This window comes from Ixodes scapularis, unplaced genomic scaffold, assembly GCF_016920785.2.
Source record: "Ixodes scapularis isolate PalLabHiFi unplaced genomic scaffold, ASM1692078v2 PGA_scaffold0__279_contigs__length_252992795, whole genome shotgun sequence".
NCBI classification, from domain to species: domain Eukaryota; kingdom Metazoa; phylum Arthropoda; class Arachnida; order Ixodida; family Ixodidae; genus Ixodes; species Ixodes scapularis.
The window spans coordinates 153,330,127-153,347,045 of NW_024609835.1; the positions used below are offsets into that span (position 1 = coordinate 153,330,127).

Below are 16,919 nucleotides of genomic sequence, written 5' to 3' on the forward strand. Positions count from 1 at the left end.
CGGCCAATCTGACACAGTTTTCCCTATTTTTTTCTTTTATTTGCACGCAGGTAACAGTGCAATTGAACCCTGTGAGTCTTTTTATCTAGCATAGTATTACACGATAACTGGCATACCAAAATCTACGCATCTGCGCTTGAAAGTTCTAAAATGACGCGATTTTAAACAGAGTTTGCACGCCAGCCGGACGCTAGCTACAGCTCACTCGGCGGAGCGGACGGCTTGCGGGGGAGAGGGGGAGTGCATTTTTTTTCTCTTTTACCCTCTCTGCTATGACCCTAATGGAACGGTCTATAGCCTCTTCACTCTTTACCTTGCCTCAACGTGACTCCCCTCGCAGCTTAGAAAAGTGGAGCGCTAAGGAAATTATGTCCCCTGCAGAAAACCGAAATTTTACGTCGCCCTTTAGGCACCCGACAACAACGAAAAATATGCAACGATCTTTCCAACCACGACTACGAAAAATAATTTTTAGAAAAAATTGGATATTGCGTCTGCAGGCGCGGCTTAATAAAACCACAAAAACGACGAAACTACACTGAGGGCATACTATCGAATGTCCCCGTTTTGCCCACGTTCAAGTGTGTTTTGTATATTTAATATCTATTAAATCGAATCCATGACATTCTCGCTGCACGTATCATATAGGAAGCAGCTTCGGGCGCACGTCACCGAGGAGCGGTGTTTTCAGGCACAGCGTAACATAACTTGGTGGCCCAGTTACGATTAGTTACATTCATTGAATGTCCGTTTATTATATTTTCTCGCTGGCTAAAATGCTACATTATTACAAACCTAATGGAATGTCCGTACATGTGCGATGGAAAAGTCCTTTTGCGAAGCGTGCAGCGCCGTCCGCGGCGCCAAAAGGAAAGCCGGGAACTCAAGGTACAACCGGTTGAAGCAGACTGCAAAAGCGACCTTGGAGGCGACGGCAAGCGGGCGAAAGCAGGCGAGCGAGCAACGTTCGCGTGCTCAACCTTTTCGCTCTTTTCGGTGTCACGCGGCATTTTGGAATATTTGCAAAATGTGGATTAGATAATAAACGCGGTGCCAAGCTAAAGATATATGAAAGTGAAATTTAAAATTTGTAAGACAGCGCGGTGTTGAGTATGATACCATGTGCAGCCCTAAGACTAACATATTTCGCACGCCTTGCAAATTTAGAATTCCAAACATGCCTAACTGATATTGGGCCAGTGAACGTAGTTTCGCAAGAAGATTTCCGTTTTTCTTTTTCTTTTCAGAGCTAAAGTCAGAGCTGGTAAAATATTATGAATGAAGCAAAAACGGTGGTCGTGCCTTTTTATGCCCTATATGTTCGTCCTCTGCACTCTGGTTTGTGGGTTTGCTCCGATATGATAAATGTTCATATATTTTGTTAAAATATTCATTATCGGGATTATCTTGCTCATCGCCAGCATCTGCAATTGGTCTTCGGCGTTCTTGCGTTGAGCACCCGGGAGCGAGTTCGTAAGCAAAGGTGCAGACGACAAACAGGCTAGTAAAGAACATGAGGATTCCCCAGCCTCCGATTTCTCTTTATTTTTAATGTTTCCCTACCTCAAAATTGAGCTTTAAAACAAATAGACGTACAACGTCTGGGAAAACTACATTGGCGTGATCCATTTTAGGTATGTACGTTTGGGATTCGAATTTTGCAAGGCGTGCCAAATGTCCTTAAGGCCGTACCATGTACATTCGATCCATTTACGTAGCAGAATGAACTGAACTCGAACACTCGTTTTTTATTAGGTTTCTGCTTATATTAACTCATATTTAGCACAAGTTTACTTTGTATAAACGAGATCTCAGTATGAAAGGATGGCATTTTTGTTCTGTTAGTCAGAAAGAAACAATGGGAAAGCATTTGATAGTCGCATGAACAACCCAACATTTGAGTTTAAAATGTTTTACACGGCGAGGTACTACGTCCGCAATCCCGCTTTAATGTCGAACCGGTCGCCTTAGTTTCACAAATTGTTTCTTCGTTTAAGTTTAGTTCGCACTCACTGAAAAACGTGAACTACCGGTATGCTTTTCGACTCACGTACACGAGCGCGGACGCAATAGTTGGTCGTGAGGAGAAAAAAAAAATTGTAGGGCATCGTTATTAACAAACATAAATCAGGCACCCATAGGAATATGGGCACCTGAGACATAAACGCAGTCGAGACTTCTACTATCTTTTTTCGTTCGAGGTTTGAAGTAGGCGTGATAAGTTATATTTGCGGCATTAAAGCGAAACTGAAAAGGTAATTGAATTTAAACAAACCGTAAACTTCCTAATGTAAACACTTTCAAAATAAATGTTGTGTCTAAAGTTTTATTTCTATTTTAATGGTAGGAGCGTCGAGATAGCCAATTAAAATTTCGACATAGACTTGCCCGTTGCGACGCGCCGACGGTAGCAAAGCGCAAAAGCGGAGAGAAAAACTAGCAAAAGTGACATCATCAGCGGGGTCATTTGACCCTTGCTCGCCCCTAAGCTGGCTTGGGGATGCAGTCAACGACGTCAAGACGCTCTAGACGAATAGCAGGCGGCAGAAACAATCGCCGCATATCCGGAGGCAATCGCTGCAGATAGTTGGAAAAAAAAAGCGGTTTACTTTTGCTTTTGTCTAATATCATTGCGATAACTGAATTCACGGGAGAAAACGCTATGAAAATCCGCTTCCAACTTAGATTTTTGTAAAAGCGCTTCAGCTTCTATTTAAGAGGTAAGACGGCATATCGTGTCCGCGTAACTAGGGCTTTTCCTCAAGCGTGTTACCTTTCACCCCGTTATAAAGGTTCAAGCTCCGAGATGAGTCCCAGCCCGCTCGTTGTTTTATGCGGACAATGTAGCCTGACACATCTGAAACCGGAGAAGGCGAACGAAAAAAAATGAAAGCCGTTTACGACTCCCTGTAACGCCGAATTAGAGCGCAGCTTTTGAGGAGGAGGAGGAGGAAATGGCACTAGGGGGGGGGGGTCAAGTGACCTCAGGTGGCAGGGGGGGTCACGTGACCTTGGGGGGTCACGTGACCGTAGGGTGTCAAGTGACCTGGGGTCCCGTGACGATGCCGATGACGTCATCAGCGACGTAACTGATGACGTCATCAGTGATGATGACGATGACGATGCGGATGCCGGTGACGTCATCAGTGACGTCACTGATGACGTCATCAGTGATGATGACGATGCGGATGCCGGGGACGTCATCAGTGACGTCACTGATGACGTCATCAGCGGCAATGACGTCAACGGGGGTCACGTGACCTTAGGAGTCACGTGACCTTGAGGAGGTCACATGATTCCGGGGGGTCACGTGACCTGGGTAACTATCGTGACCCTCGTGAGGGTAACCCTAGTAACCCTTGTGAGGGTAACTCTCGTGACCCTCGTGGGGGTAACTCTCGTGACCCTCGTGAGGGTAACTCTCGTCACCCTCGTGAGGGTAACTCTCATAACCCTCGTGAGGGTAACTCATAACCCTTGTGACCCTCGCGAGGGTAACCCTTTTGAAGGTAACTAACCCTCGTAACCCTCGTGAGGATTACGAGGGTTAGTAACCCTCGTAGCTCTCGTGATCCTCGTGAGGGTAAGCCTCGTGAGGGTTACGAGGGTTACTCGCCGTTACGCCGACGGCGACGCCACTCAAGCCGGGAACGGGCGCCTAAGAGCTGTGCTCTAAAAAATAAGGAACAAGACAACATTTACGATAAGGAAAGAGGGACATTTAAGACAAACAGACAAGACAGGCTTTCGACTTTCAACGAAACGTTTACTGGCTCGACTTCGCCTCCTGAAGCTCGACGGGGGGCGTCGGGGAGTTAGAGAGGGAGGATGGTGGGTGAGAGAAGCGAGAGCCAGCTCGCAGCTAAGCGTGCATGCCGGAAGGGGGGTCCCGGGTCTGCTGTGTGTCAATCGACACGTCGCCGTTACACGCAGCCCCGAGTGCGGGCAGTGCCCTCTTGGGGAAAGAAGGGAGGAGGGGGACAGGGCGCGGAGAAGAGGAGGAGGAGAAGATGTGCCGGCGATTCTCTCTTGGGGAAGGAAGGGAAGAGGGGGGGGGGAGGCACTGAGAAGAGAAGGAGACGAAGATACGCAAATTTAGACTTTTAATGTTTTTGGAGGAACCCTCTCGCCCCGCAGGAAGCGAATCTCTCGGTCCGTAAGAGAAAGGGATGGGCTCGACAGGTTTGAGACTGAAGATTTGATATGTAGGGATTCAAGGATTTCCTTGCGGAATCGAGATTTGTGCCCGCCGAGAATTTTGGTTTTCGAGAACTCGGGGGTGCACGAGGGGCAGTCTTTTTTGGCGTGAACCACGACTGGATGGAAGGAGTCCGGAGAGGAAGACGACATCTCCTTGGCGTGCTCCCGTAGACGGTCATTCAGGCACCGCCCCGTCTGGCCGATGTATTCGGCCCCGCACACAAGAGGAATACTATACACCTTTTCCCTTGTGCAGGGCCGGAAGCACTGCGCGTGTTTTTTTTTTTGTGCATGCGGGTGGGGGTTCTGGGTTGGTAACTCGCTTGCACATGCCTCCGAATTTAAATCTGCATGTGAAAAGAACTCTGGTGCCGAATCGACGTGCAAGCGCGCGGAGTCGGTGTGCCGTGTTGTGGGTGCACGGGATGCACGCAGGGCGGGCAGACCGGGTCCCGGAGGGGGCCTCCCTTGGTTGGCTCCTCGACTGTAGGATGAGTTTCTTGCTGACGTTATCTAAAAGGTCCACCGGGTAGCCCGCCCTCCGGAGCCTTGTTGCCTGTAATGACAGGCTCCCTCTGATCTTATGATCGCAGGACTTTTTGCAAGTTGAAGAAAGGAGAGACTAGACGATTCCGGACTTAAAGGTTTATCGAAAGGTGTATAGTATTCCTCTTGTGTGCGGGGCCGCATACATCGGCCAGACGGGTCGGTGCGTGAATGACCGTCTCTGGGAGCACGCCAAGGAGATCTCGTCTCCCTCTCCGGACTCCTTCCATCCAGTCGTGGTTCACGCCAAAAAAGACTGCCCCTCGTGCACCCCCGAGTTCTCGAAACCCAAAATTCTCGGCGGGCACAAATCTTGATTCGGCAGGGAAATCCTTGAGTCCCTACATATCAAGTCTTCAGTCTCGAACCTGTCGAGCCCATCCCTTTCTCTTTCCGACCGAGAGATTCGCTTCCTGCGGGGCCGAGAGGGTTCCTCCAAAAACATAAAAAGTCTGAATTCGCTTATCTTCGTCTCCTCCTCTTCTCAGCGCCCCCCCCCCCCTTCCCTTCCTTCCCCAAGAGAGCATCGCCGGCACATCTTCTCCTCCTCCTCTTCTCCGCGCCCTGTCCCCCTCCTCCCTTCTTTCCCCAAGAGGGCACCGCCCGCACTCGGGGCTGCGTGTAACGGCGACGTGTCGATTGACACACAGCAGACCCGGGACCCCCCTTCCGGCATGCACGCTTAGCTGCGAGCTGGCTCGCGCTTCTCTCACCCACCATCCTCCCTCTCTAACTCCCCGACGCCCCCCGTCGGGCTTCAGGAGGCGAAGTCGAGCCAGTAAACGTTTTGTTGAAAGTCGAAAGCTTGTCTTGTCTGTTTGTCTTAAATGTTCCTCTTTCCTTATCGTAAATTAATAACCAACACGCTCAACCATCTACAAGACACAGCATGTCTTAAACAGGATAGTTGCGCTTGAGACGCGCTGTGTGCAGTCTCTTATTGGTGTTACTGAGTATTCATACTCCGCCTACCTGCGGGGATGAGCGTGAAGATGCACGGTTCCCGCTGGATGCCGATGCCGTTCTTTCCCCAGCAGAGCAGCGTGCCGTAGTCGTCCTCGGCCAGCGGCACCACGGTGGCCCAACTGCGGGTCGACTCGCTGATGACGTTGCTCGAGCCCAACAGTTCCTTGGACGAGTTAAACCGCCAGCGGAACGTCACGTCAGGAGGATCTGCTTCCAGCTCGCAGCTCACGCGCACGGCCTCCTGTCGAGCCGCGCCGTATACCGTCTTCTGGCCGGGCTTGCAGGTGGGGGCGTCTGTGTTGACAATGCAAACAGGTGAACGAGCGTATAATTACGCGGAATTCAACTGTCTGGTACCCTTGTGCCAGACGCGCGTATACCGAAAGTACGTATACCAACACCCTCCGAAGAATCGGTGAACCAGTTCATGCCGCAAGTGGCGTGCGCCACTTGCGGTGAACCATCGCGCGCCAAGAGGCGCGAAATAGCAAGTAGATTCGCCGTTTCTTTAAAGGAGTCCGCCCTGAAGACCTTTAATGCGTCCATCTAAAAGTGGTTTAAATCTTCCTCACAAGTTGTGAGCAAGAGTATCAAAAGTTGGGAGTGGGGGGGGGGGGGGGGGGGGGGAGGGGTCAAAGGGCATATCTTCAAATTGGGTTTTCGGCGGGTGTCTTGCCCAGGACAAAAACAATTGGGGGAGGGGGGGGGGGGTTGATTGCGTAATAAAATATTTATTGTCCGTACCTGTAAAAAAAAAAAAAAAAAAACGTTTTCAGCTATAGCATTGGTCATTACATGTTTGGACAATACCCAAACGTCTACATGCCCGCAGAAGCGCCGGCCTACGGATCCCCAGGTGGCGGGTTCGAATCCCGACCGAGCTGCCCGCAATATGACGGAGGCTTATTGCGGAGAAGGCGCCGTGTAACCGAGCTTTCGGTTGCACGTCAAAAGATCCCCAGGTGGTCGAAATTAATCCTCAGTCCTCCGCTGGGGCGTGCCAGATGCCCGTCGTAGGTTTGGCACGTAAAACCCCCAAATTTGACTTTGACATGCCTGCAGAAAAACTCGGTTAGTCAATCACTGCAATCTACAGGAAAAATTGGGAGAATGACGTGGCAAAAAATATGAAGAGAAAACGTTCAGGCAACGTGTTTCGTGAAAAGCGATGTAACCATGAGCACGAGGACATGTACTTTGTCATACGAACGACTTAATAATCGGTTGAAACTGTTTTTATGACCTCGTCATTTACCGAGCACTTTCTGAAGATTGCAGTGAATAACATAACGAGCAGAAGTAGAGTGACCTCATGCACACGAACGCGCTGGTAGGGCGTCCAAATTAGGGATAAACAAGTAAAGACAGTGGTAAATCAAGCATTGTATCGTTGAGGTCTCTGTGTTAAGGTAGACGCACAAGCATTTCTTGCTGTGAACTTGTGGACAAGCTATCTTTAGGTGGTGTGTTGACTTGAAAGTTTGATTTCTTTTTAGTGAGTTCTCTGGGACTACCCTGGCTTAAGCACTGCTTCTATTGACAGCGCTATCGCGGATAGTGATATGTCTTTTTCAGACATGCCACATTGGTCCCACAAGCTCGTAGTGTCGGCTGCGTCAGATTTTGAGGAGAAACGAAGTTTAAAGCTTCTGTGGCTGCACCAAATATCAGTCATTTTTTTAAAGCTAAAATTCGCCTTCGCTGCGTTCAATTTCTACCTGACTGCCTTTCTGTGAATCCATCCTAGGGCAGTTCGCTGTTGATGTCATAGTTGTGTTTCATGTCTAATCAGTTTGTTCACGACACTGCGAACAGATTCGTGAACAGAACATAGTACGCTTTTGCGACAAGCTATATTCTTTAACAATAAAAATCCTTGTTTTAAGACTTAAATCCGAAGCATAGTTTAGTTTCTATTGGCTTAGAGTCGCATACTCATTGGCCGTCTTCTTCGCAGAACAGCTGAGACGACGATGCTGCTAGGATTTAGAAGTAAGAAGAAGGCTGCTTGATTCCATCCCAATCCCTGGAATTTTTGACCCTGTTCGAGCCGAAGCGGTGGAGTTATGAAGTCGATTATTTGACATTGATTATGCTTTATATACTTTTAAAAGCGTAGACTCTGTCAAGTGCTTCGCTTTCGAGAGCTTTAAGATACGGCCACATTTTTGTTGTTTGCTTCTTGGCCCCTAATCTCGCTTGTTATGCTAGAAAAAAGCGGATTCCCGCTTTTGTTAACAAGGGCAAAAAAAGAGACAACTAAAGTTGAAAGTTAAAAAAAAATACGTCACCGATAGATAGCGAAAAAGAGACCATACAATTCTGCACTTTTATATGGTCACCGACAGTTTAAGAAACAAGGCGTGGAAATAAATGTCCCGCCCTGTATCGTTTTTAGTGCTGTGAATGACTTTAGAGCAAGACATAAATCACTTTTATTATTTGACCTGATTAAAGGGTTGGCTAGCCTTTCATCAGATCAATCGAGGCATGCTGCCTTGGTTAATCTCTACTTCATCGTCGTCTGATCTTATTCTTCTGATTAAAAGGATTCCATTCACCGTTGTATTGAGGACAGCGATGCCGTAGCCCCAATGACCCGCCGAAGTCAAACTTATTGAAGCTTAAGGGTGATTCACACACTTTCGTTGAGTTCGACCGAGTGCGAGGGTTGCTATGACAACAGCTGCGTCGGCTACAACAAACCCGTTTTTTATCCCGTTTTGCTGGAGCCGACGCAGCTGTTCCCATGGCGACCCTTGCATTCGGTCGAACTCAACGCAAGTGTGTGAATCGCACATTACTTTCAATCATAGCCTGACGTTATGTGTCAACTTGGTATATTCTCTTCAGTGTTAAAAATAAATGGATGTAGGCAATGTTATGTTATTAACTTAGCGAAGCATGGTAATTATCATGAAGTCGAACGTTCCTAGAGGTACTCTTGGTCAGGCCTGAAAGTCTTTTTAAAATTAAACAAAGACAGCTGTTAAAAGATATATATATATATATATATATATATATATATATATATATATATATATATATATATATATATATATATATATATATATTTGCGAACTCTTCAACAAAATTACGGAAAAGAAACCCACGTTTTTTATATAAGTGAAGCAAAATATCGACGTTAACAACGCGAGAACCTTATACTAAATGACATGAATGACTCATGGACTCCATTTATGTATTTAAAACGCGATATTCATGTCTGCGGGCTGGTTGCAGGTATTTTGTGGTCAAAATGGTTTGTATTGCATCTGCGTTTACCGTATGAGCAAGACTGATACTCATAATCAGGGGATATTTTAAAACACATCTCAGCTTTCATTATTTGAGAAGCCTTTAATGTTATCAATCATCGATCTCCTAGGGCAATGTTGATTTTCCTAGTTCATATTAAATGCGGTGGATACTTGTAAATACTTTAAGGAAACAATGGCGAATAATTTTAGTTGGGGACACCACATGGAGAACCACTGATATCCTGTTAAAAAAATATCGAGGGTATTTAAACCATTTTTTTAGAGATTTCACAAAAAATTGCGTACGACTTAATTCAGCGCCCAAATAGTAGAGCGCCCGCTTGCCGGTACCTTCGACTGCACTGCCAAAGAAGATGGCCCCTAAATATAGTTACATGTTAAAACGATTCCGTACTGCGATACTTGCCGCTAGATGTAACGGAATATGCTTTGCTCAAGCGCATTTCCAAGCTCTGTCATTCTGACAACTCCAAGATTGAGTACAATTCGTATATGAAAACCTACTGAACTTGTACATAAAAAAATTTAGGGGAAAATGCAGCTAAAATTTTTCCCCTAAATTTAGTGGTAAATTTAGCGAAAATTTTCCCGCCAAAATTAATGGGGAAATTTTCCTGCAAATTTAGCGGAGAAATTTAGCGAAAATTTTCCCTCTAAATTTAGCGGGGAAACTTAACCTTCTCAATTTAACGGGAAAACTGAATTGGTGTTGAGGTCACGTGACGTCAATTTCACCGCTCAATTTAGAGGAGGAAACTTAAACCGCTAAACTTAGCGGGGAAATTGACGTCACGTGACCTTGACAACAATTCAGTTTCCCCGCTAAATTTAGCCGAGAAACTGTCACGTCCCACAATGCAGCGCCAGTGGTTACGCTGACGCCGCTCAACCCGGAAACCGGCGCCTAAGAGCGGCGCTCTAAAAAATCTAATGTATTTTGCTTGTCACTTTTTTCTAAAACAGTAGACGGATTGAATCATCTCCTCCGGCAAATTGTAAATTCAGATTGCGCTATCACCTCAATCCACCATAAGAAGTGCGTTTACACTTGACAATTTTTTTTATTTCGCACTCAGTAAAAGTAGTTTATTATCTTAATCTAAGGAGGTGTTGTTTGCACTTCATTTGCCTGTCTTTTCTTATTGAAAATCTAGTATTTATATTCAGGAGATCGTTAGCTTTACATTTAACATGCTGTTGTTTAACTGCTAGGCTTGTACAATCAATACCCTCCTCTCATGATACAAAAAGGGGTTGGGAGGAAATTACTAAGATAATGTGCAATTTCGATGAATTACACGAGACAAGGGCGAGAACCATAGAAGCATCGAGCTTGCAAAAGAAAAAAAAAAAACAATTAAGGCTCTAATCCACGGTATAAAGCTGGTTGGACAACGAAACTGTGGTATCACATACAAGGATTGCCCACTGCACTATAGAACCCTTTTATGGCAAGCGCCACCAGATGGTGCTCCAGTCTTCGACGTCCCAGAGAACTTTCGGTTTATAAAGGGTATGAACGAAGAGTTACCATAGCAACGAGCCCACCTTACCACCGCGCTTGAAATGTAGATTAAAAGTTCAACCAACAATTCTGCAGGTTAACGCCAAAAGGACAAAGGAGTGCGAGATCTGTTAAAATGTTTGGAGTACTATAAACCAACCTGCCTCCCCCAGGATGTAATATTGTACCGCCGAAGGCCCTCGTTAAATCTCCAGCTTTGTTGTCTGTGTAGTATTTCTGCTTTCTAGCACAGGTGACATACGCAAGCTCAACAGCCTTGCAAAGATGGTGCGACCATACTGCGACATGAAGGCGCTTGGGACGCAAACGGCAGTTCATGTTTGTAAGCAGCAAAAGGGTCTGTACCGAATGATCGACGGAAGAAAAGTAAGTGCACTGTACCGAAACGTTTTCATGTAGGAAAAACTTCGTTCGCTGCCGTTACCGCGATAGCTTATGCAGCCGCAATCTTTACCGGGAAACGAATGCGGGGAGCGCTACGTGCTTCGCATTGTTAGCGTGGCTAGTGACGTCCATCCTCACTTTGTACTCCGCCGTTGCCGTGGCAGCTTTCGCAACCGCATATTTTACTGTGAAAATGCATGCAGGAAGCGCTACATGCTTTTCTCTATCACGTGGTTTTGACACTTGTTTTGTGGTTTTCTTATTGGAACAAGTGTCAAAACCGCATGATAACAGATGAAGGCGTGTATGAATGTTGATAAGGCGCGCGCGTGGGTTTTCTGTCGACCACTTTATTTCTCCACGGACACGAAAGAACCCGACCAACGAGTCATATACGGCTTCGCAGTAAAACGTGACGAAAGGACAAAGTCTCAATTCCATCTAAAATTTCATTTAGCTACACCTTTCTCGTATACATACTACCCTCAAGGTGGTCACCCTTTTTAAACAAAAAGTCAACCCATTCACTCAGCTCAAACCCAAACCCTGCTGCGAAACCAGGACACTTCAGCCCTGCCACTTGTTCCTCTTTTTCCGAACAAAGGGTGTTTGCACACGTCTCACCTGGCAAACAAAGACAATCGTGGCACCCTCCGCGTTTTATCCAGCCACTCTCTAATAGCCTTTATTACAGTCGAATAAACTCGTCCTTGACATAAGTTTAAATTCATTGTCAACAGGCTTAGCTACTGCTGAAAAATGCAACATTTCATCAGAAACAGTTAATGATATATGGTGCGAGAACCTGTGGGTCCAGCGACGCCCGACACTTAAGGCGGAGGTTAAATTACCCATCATTATAGCTAATGATCCCGACTCCCATCAACGATATACAGAAGGGAACAGTGCGAGATTTCAAGGCAAAATCGGCAGGCGACACAGCGGCTATAATTTATTCTCACGCAAAAGCGGAATTCAAACGTCACGCTCCAACTGTTTCTTTTCCAGAGAACACGCCTTAATTACCGGATTGACCCGCAAGCTTCGCCCGGACTTCCCGCATTAGAGTTCCACATTACAAAGAGACCAACTCTAGATGTAAAAATAAAATCAAGAAAGCGATAAATAAACAGAGGGCGCTGTCACTGCTCAACCTAGCTCGTCACCTGCCACACACACAAGACGTCACGAGTAGTCTCAGGAGCTTTGGGTGCTTGTTAGATTTCTCTCCCTACAGGAAACGAATGGCGGACGGACCGTGGTGTGTCGGTCACGCCTTACTTTGTGCGTCTATCATTACGTAATAAACGGTCGCGCCGCCAGAAAAAAACAAAACAAAAAACGATTAACGGATTTTTTCTTCGTGTTGTCTCAGCTGAACGCATAATAAGCCAGCCGAAAAGTCATTTGAGATTTGCGTAATTACGCGAAGCAGTGCGTCTTTCCCGCGCGTGGAGGTTGGCAGTTAACATTCGCCGTGGCGTGTAATCAACGGCAAGAAGAGATCGTCTTCTGGTCAAGTGCCGACAGCTCTGGCCACATCTGGGTGGGCCCCTAGGCGTTACCTTCTTGAGAAACATTGCAGAAGGAACCTTATACTTTGTTTGCTTTTATGATGCCAGCGGCGGCCATCGCGCTATCCGGATCAGAACCAAACTATGCGTAATCCTCGTGTTAATGACAGTTACATGCATAAAATTTGGACAAACTTCGAGATTAAAAAACAAGGACACCTACATCTACTTGCTTTGATCCACCTGCACTCCGGATTCCTCTATATTTGATCACCTTAAAGTGGGTGCTTGCGTTGCCAGAATCGTAGATGTTATCTGTCTTCATTAGTCCGACTCGTTGTAGCGACAAAGAAGTGCTCAGGGCGTGAACGCCTCACCGGTACTAAAATAAGAAAGACAAAGAAAAAAAAAAGCCAACCGAGAAAGATGGGTGGCTGAGGGCAGCCCGCGGCAGGAACAATCGCGATCCTCGTTTTAGTGAATTCTCATGCTGAAGCCTGAACTCGTCCGTAATTATATGGAGAGATAAGAAACTAAGCTAAAAAAGAAACGTCGAATAAACTAAACAAATAACTCGAGTGTTCGGGGGAAAAAAAATCCGCGCTTCCACCATTCTATTCCGTCCGCTATGGCTCTGAGTTGAATTGCGGGCTCTCGCTGATCGATTTCCATTGGTGAACGGCGAGATGTACCGACTGATGGTCGCGAGGCACGCGAACTGGGATCCTCTTCGCCTTTGCCGCAGGGGTTACGTAGAGTGATGAATATGCCATTTGTTCATCTTGAAAACTGGAAGTGATAAGGTCTTACGCGGTGCTTGGAACAAATGACGTCCGTTTGCCCAATACCCAAAGTTTGGTATCGCGTGCTACGGCATCCCGAATTCCACACTACCTTTAGATTTTTTTGCTGAACGTAACAACTGCTGTTACATTTTGGAGGTGGGTAACAAATCTTTACTACGGCGGTACACGCAAAAACTAATGTTTGTAGAGTTCACTAGCGAGTTTCAGCCAATCGGTCCGTTACCACCACAACCGCATTACAATAGTATCCTATGTTGCGCAATAACCGACACTGTTATCTTAAAAAAAACAATAGTTCTCTTTCTAAGTGTTTTTAGATTACAAAAGTAGTGATATAAATACATAGACGACCTAATCGGCCAGTCCGAGGTTGAGGGGCGAGTAAAACTTCTAAACCCGCAGAAAGGTTCGGAACTCTCGGGTTTTCGCATTTACGAAAATTGATATCTTTGTGGGCTAAAATTGATACCCCTGGGAATAAACAAACAAGGAGAATAATTTTTTTTATAATATAAGAAAATGTTGTTCGCCCAATTCATTGCTTATTACGTAATTACATATTTGACAAAGACGTGTTTTTCATAACAAAAAAATTTGAAAATAAAAAAAAATAAAATCAAGCTCTGTAAACGCACTTACCTAAACTATTTCTCTCTCTGTCATCTATTTTACTTGTAGAATAATATATTTTGGTTACACTTCAATTTACAAGAAATTGCTGGGAGTTAATAAAAGAAAAAAATTAAGGCTCCAATCCACGTTGTGAAGGCGATTGGATAGCGAAGCTGTGGTGTCCCCTGCTACGACTGCCCAGTGCCCACTCCATTATAGACCCTTTTTATGGCAAACGCCACCAGGTGGTGCTCCAGTCTTTGGCGTCCAAGAGCACGTCCGGTTTATAAAAATAATTAATGACGACTGTCCATAGCAACGAGGCCACCTAAACACCGCTGCTCGATATGTAGATGAAACGCTTAACTACCAATTCTCCAAGTGAACGCCGAAAGAAGGAAGAAGTGCGAAATATGTCATAATGTTTCGAGTATTCTTGTAAACCAGCTTGCCTCCTCCAAGATGGAATTTCGTACAGCCAAAAGCCCTCGTTCAATGTTCCACTTTGTTGTCCGTGTAGCATTTCTGCCTTCTACCACTACTGACATAAGCAAGCTCAAGAGGCTTGCAAAGACGGTGCGACCGGAAGTTTTTGGGACGCAAGCGGCAGTTCATGTTTGTAAACAGCAAAAGGTCTATACCAAATCATTTGTGGAAGAAAAGTAAATACACTATACAAAAACGTTTCTTTATATACATGACAGGCTTCGTATGTTGCCCTTGCCGCGTCAGCTTATGCAACCTCAGTCTTTATCGGGAAACTCATGCGGGACGCGCTACTTGCTTATCATCTATCACGTGGTTTTGACGCGTGTCTTGGGGTCTTCTTATTGAAACAAGTATCAAAATCACATGAGTAGAGATAAGGCGTGCGCGATCGGTGATAAGGCGCGCCCGTGGGTCTTCTCTCGATGGACACGAAGAAACCAGACCAATCACTCATATACAGCTTCGCTCTAAAACGAGCAGCGTTTTTCTCCTTAACTCACAGCCAAAACAATCGTCCAAGCAATGTGAAGTCGATTATATATCGCCAATGTTTATCATAGAAACGCGCTGCGATTGGCATAGCGCAGGACACGCGGTGAGCTCCAGAAATTGTAGGGTTCGGCTATTGTCATCATTGCAGCGGTTGGATACGAGCCGCTACTCAAATGCATATCGAGCTAGTGATTATCGCGACCCAAAATCGAGTGCTCACTCCATGCACAAGTCAAATCTATGAGTCGCATTCAAATATCGTCACTGGGGGACTATGCCAGTACCACCCCCAGATCCTTCACTCCACCTCCCGTCGTTTGAAGCGTCATCTATATTTTCGTTTCATAACTGTGTGCTCCATAGAGCACGATGAAACGCCATCTAGACGCTGCGCTTTGAAACGTACGTATTCCATAGCAGACACTGCAGTTTCAATTGCAGCCGTCCCCAAAACGGTGGCGCGTCGAACCACGCGTGAGGCGCGCCGTGGAAGGAGAGGGGGCACTGTTCGTGGAAACAGCGTCTATGGGTAGTTCTGTAACTTAGCTGGTCTATTGACGTTGGACTATGCCAACACTGCAACCTCCAAACTGTGTGTCCAAGTGGCGCGAAGTCTCGAGAGATTGAAAGCGAACGCTCACCTTTGTTCTTACAATTACACCGCAACAAAGATTTCTTGGTCAGTGTCAGTAAGCTCGTGTAAAGTGAAACACATCCCAGCACGTGCAAGATGTCATGGGTACATTGAGGAGCTATTCATTATATATATATATATATATATTGGTACAAAGTTGGGCTAGAACTCAACTCAAATCTACGGAGCATCCGTCGGAAAACACGTACGTCCGCCCAAAATTCCACAACAGCGTAGATCCATCCACCGTCAATTCTGTCGGCAGCGCGTCCAGACTTAACTATGGTACTCGGACAAAAATTTTAGAGGTGAATGTTTTCATCGGCCTTGGTTTCAATCTCGTCGATACAAAGGCAGAAGCCACGGCCCTCGCGGGCTTTACGCCGCCGCGTTCATGAAAGACTCCGCGGCCAGCGGTGCGCTACGGGCTCGCATGTTTCTTCAAAGCTGATTCAGCTTTGAATAGTTCTGAATGGAGCTCGGACCATTCAGAAGCGTTCTAATTACTGTCGCGTGGGGCAGGCGCTCAATTAGGCTCGCCCAAACGAGAAGAATGTGAATCTCAATTAGGCGTCCGCGCAGAGAACGGCGCGCAGATGAGAACCTTTGACAAGACCGCACAATCCTCATTACTAATGCTTTGCGCGAAACGGTTGGTTTTAAGTATTCAGACGTCGGAACCTCGTAGCAACCATAAAAGAAAGGTCGCTTTGAGAGATTCAAATCTTGTGTCGAGACAACCATCTCAAATTGAAGTGTTTTCGTGTCTTGCAGTTTATATCGGGGTAAATCTGTGTAGATCGGTACGATTATAACCCCTGTATGACTTCGTGTTTTATGCTATTCGTGGAATTATCTCACGTGAATATGTATATATTACCACGACTTATAAAAAATGTTTTGATCAGCCGGCGTGGTAAGGTAAATATATAAAAGCAATATTGCGGGATCCCGCTTTTTTAATTATGACGGAACCGACAGTATATAGATAGTTGACTCTCCAAGATGCCAATTAGCGTAGTCGGGACGATTACACTCGACTGATAAAAAAAAAAATTGTACCTCGGTGAGTGAATATTAATACTTCTCGATCGTTTTCATTGGGGCCGGTGACACGTAAAAACGGAATTTTCTCGAAGATGGCCCACAGCGTCTTTTTTTTTAATATTTTGTATAACAAAGCCGGCACTTCTAGTTTAGTGCAAAGGTGGGAAGCGATTATCTTCCACAATAATGAGGAGTCTAAGGAAGGAATAAACTCTGTAAATGACAGTTAACAAACAAGTGCCGCTCGCGGAATTTTATACTTCCAAAAAGCAAAACAAAAAAAGAAAAAAAGAGAGAAATAGAGAGAGTATAAATGAAGGTTGTAGAGAGTAAAAGCAATCGCCGAGTCTCATTATGCGCTGCATTCCCTCTGTAGGTCGCAACAGTACGCAATTTCACCTCGTTATAAACTAGTCAAAGTTA

General features: G+C 45.8%; 1 protein-coding gene across 1 annotated transcript in view; it reads right to left on the reverse strand.

Annotated features, from left to right (window-relative positions):
• Positions 1-16,919, reverse strand: part of LOC115333015 (neural cell adhesion molecule 2) — a 220,069-nt gene that overhangs the window by 58,489 nt on the left and 144,661 nt on the right. The window contains exon 7 of the mRNA XM_040221069.3: positions 5,719-6,006. Coding sequence (XP_040077003.2) covers positions 5,719-6,006 — 288 coding nt within the window. The remainder of the gene's footprint in view (positions 1-5,718; positions 6,007-16,919) is intronic.